Below are 1,557 nucleotides of genomic sequence, written 5' to 3'. Positions count from 1 at the left end.
CAACTGATATCATATGAAAGTCTTTTTCCACCTGAATGCTCTTCAAGTATCTCTGTCTGACTGAATGCCTGCTCTAGGGTTAGTTCTGACTAGATATAGCAGTGTGCACTTGCACTGAATGGATCTCAGCTGAATAATTCTGCTTTGTCCTCAAAATATCCACATTAATTTTTAATCTTTAAGTCAACATGAACTGCAGCTCTATTCATCACCCACTTTGCCTTCTCTTAGATCAAGGTTTAGGACCTGCTACAAAACATCAGTGAGCTAGTGCAGCCCACAGCTTCATTTTAGTTGTATATAGCCTTGTGAACCATTTTTTCCCATGTCAATATGAAACGGCACTAACATATGGGTTCAGGTACTATCCTCAAGCAGGCTTGGTGGGTGCAGCTGAGAAAGGTCTCAGGTTCTTTCCCAGAAGACTTCCCTAATGTTCGTGAACTTGATGCAAAAATCTGGTAGGTTTTCACTCACAGAAACCCAGGACTATGTGTCTGCTTGAGAGCTTCAAAACACGTTTATTGTAAATTAATGGAAAAAAAAAAAAAAAGAAAGAAGAAACCACAGGTTGGTAAACTATTACATCTCAATGTGAAGAACTTGTCCAGTGATGTGCAACCAGATATTGAAAAGAATATCTAAATAAGCAGCAATTTCTCAATAGAAATCTCATTAAATAAAAAAGAAAATTATTTCCATATTTACAGATTACAAGGCAAATGTATCCTTAAAGCACTGTTTTGTATTTAGCGGGTTTATTTCTTTGAAATAAAAGAGACATGTTTTGAATCTAAGAGTGTGTTTTGGAGCAGCTTGCTAGACAGTCTATGTTACCACCAGTGAATGGACGAGTAGCCTCCTCTCGACCACTGCAGTGCTCTGCTTCTTCTGTTGTGCGGGCTCTCACCGAAGGGCTTCTGGTACCTCCACCTACAAAAGGGGGGTAGGTGGGGAGGCTGTGCATTACATTTGCTGTACAGTCTGGATAGAAAAATCCCTACCAGAGACAAGCTTCCATGAGCCCTGTGCTATGCACCATCTCCCGTAACAAGCCTGACCCTTGGAAAGTACCCCAGTTTCTATCAAAATCACAGTCGAACAGTAATCAGTGTGCTGAGAAAAGCCTAATCAGAGGAAAGCCTCCTCCCAAGTGCTTTCTTATGCTCACATTTCTAGGAATTTTTTTTAAATTAAATATATATGTATTAAAATTAATTGAGCTTGTGCTATATGTGAGCAACAATCTGTTACTGAAATAAGATCTCTTACCCGCCTTAACTGCTTTATGCTGCTTGCCCGAATTGCTTCTTCCATAAGGTTGTCGTGGAGAGACCTTTGTGGCGTGGAGGGACGGGTGGAGGGTCGTGAACCGTCCTCTGACTTTCTGTCCGAGACTGACTTTAGAGAATCTTTAATTTCTTTCAATATGCTGTTCTCATGTTTTTTGCTTTTTTTGCCTTTTTTCTTTTTCTGTCCATTCTGTAAGGCTTTTTTTGAGCTTTCTTGCTGTTTGATGACTTCAGCTATATTCCTGGTTGGTGCCTTCTTCTCTGG

The 1,557-nt window shown here is 40.2% G+C and overlaps 1 protein-coding gene across 1 annotated transcript in view; it reads right to left on the bottom strand.

Moving 5' to 3' along the window:
* Positions 1–496: 496 nt before the first annotated feature.
* The window catches only part of LMOD2 (leiomodin 2 (cardiac)), a 7,049-nt gene continuing 5,988 nt past the window's right edge, over positions 497–1,557 (bottom strand). Inside the window, exons 3-4 of the mRNA XM_010077020.1 lie at positions 1,273–1,553; positions 497–933 (exon numbers count right to left, since the gene is read on the bottom strand). Coding sequence (XP_010075322.1) covers positions 907–933; positions 1,273–1,553 — 308 coding nt within the window. The 3' untranslated portion in view covers positions 497–906. The remainder of the gene's footprint in view (positions 934–1,272; positions 1,554–1,557) is intronic.

Source organism: Pterocles gutturalis, unplaced genomic scaffold, assembly GCF_000699245.1.
Source record: "Pterocles gutturalis isolate BGI_N339 unplaced genomic scaffold, ASM69924v1 scaffold15848, whole genome shotgun sequence".
In the NCBI taxonomy this organism is placed as follows: domain Eukaryota; kingdom Metazoa; phylum Chordata; class Aves; order Pterocliformes; family Pteroclidae; genus Pterocles; species Pterocles gutturalis.
This window is presented reverse-complemented; position numbering and strand designations above follow the sequence as displayed.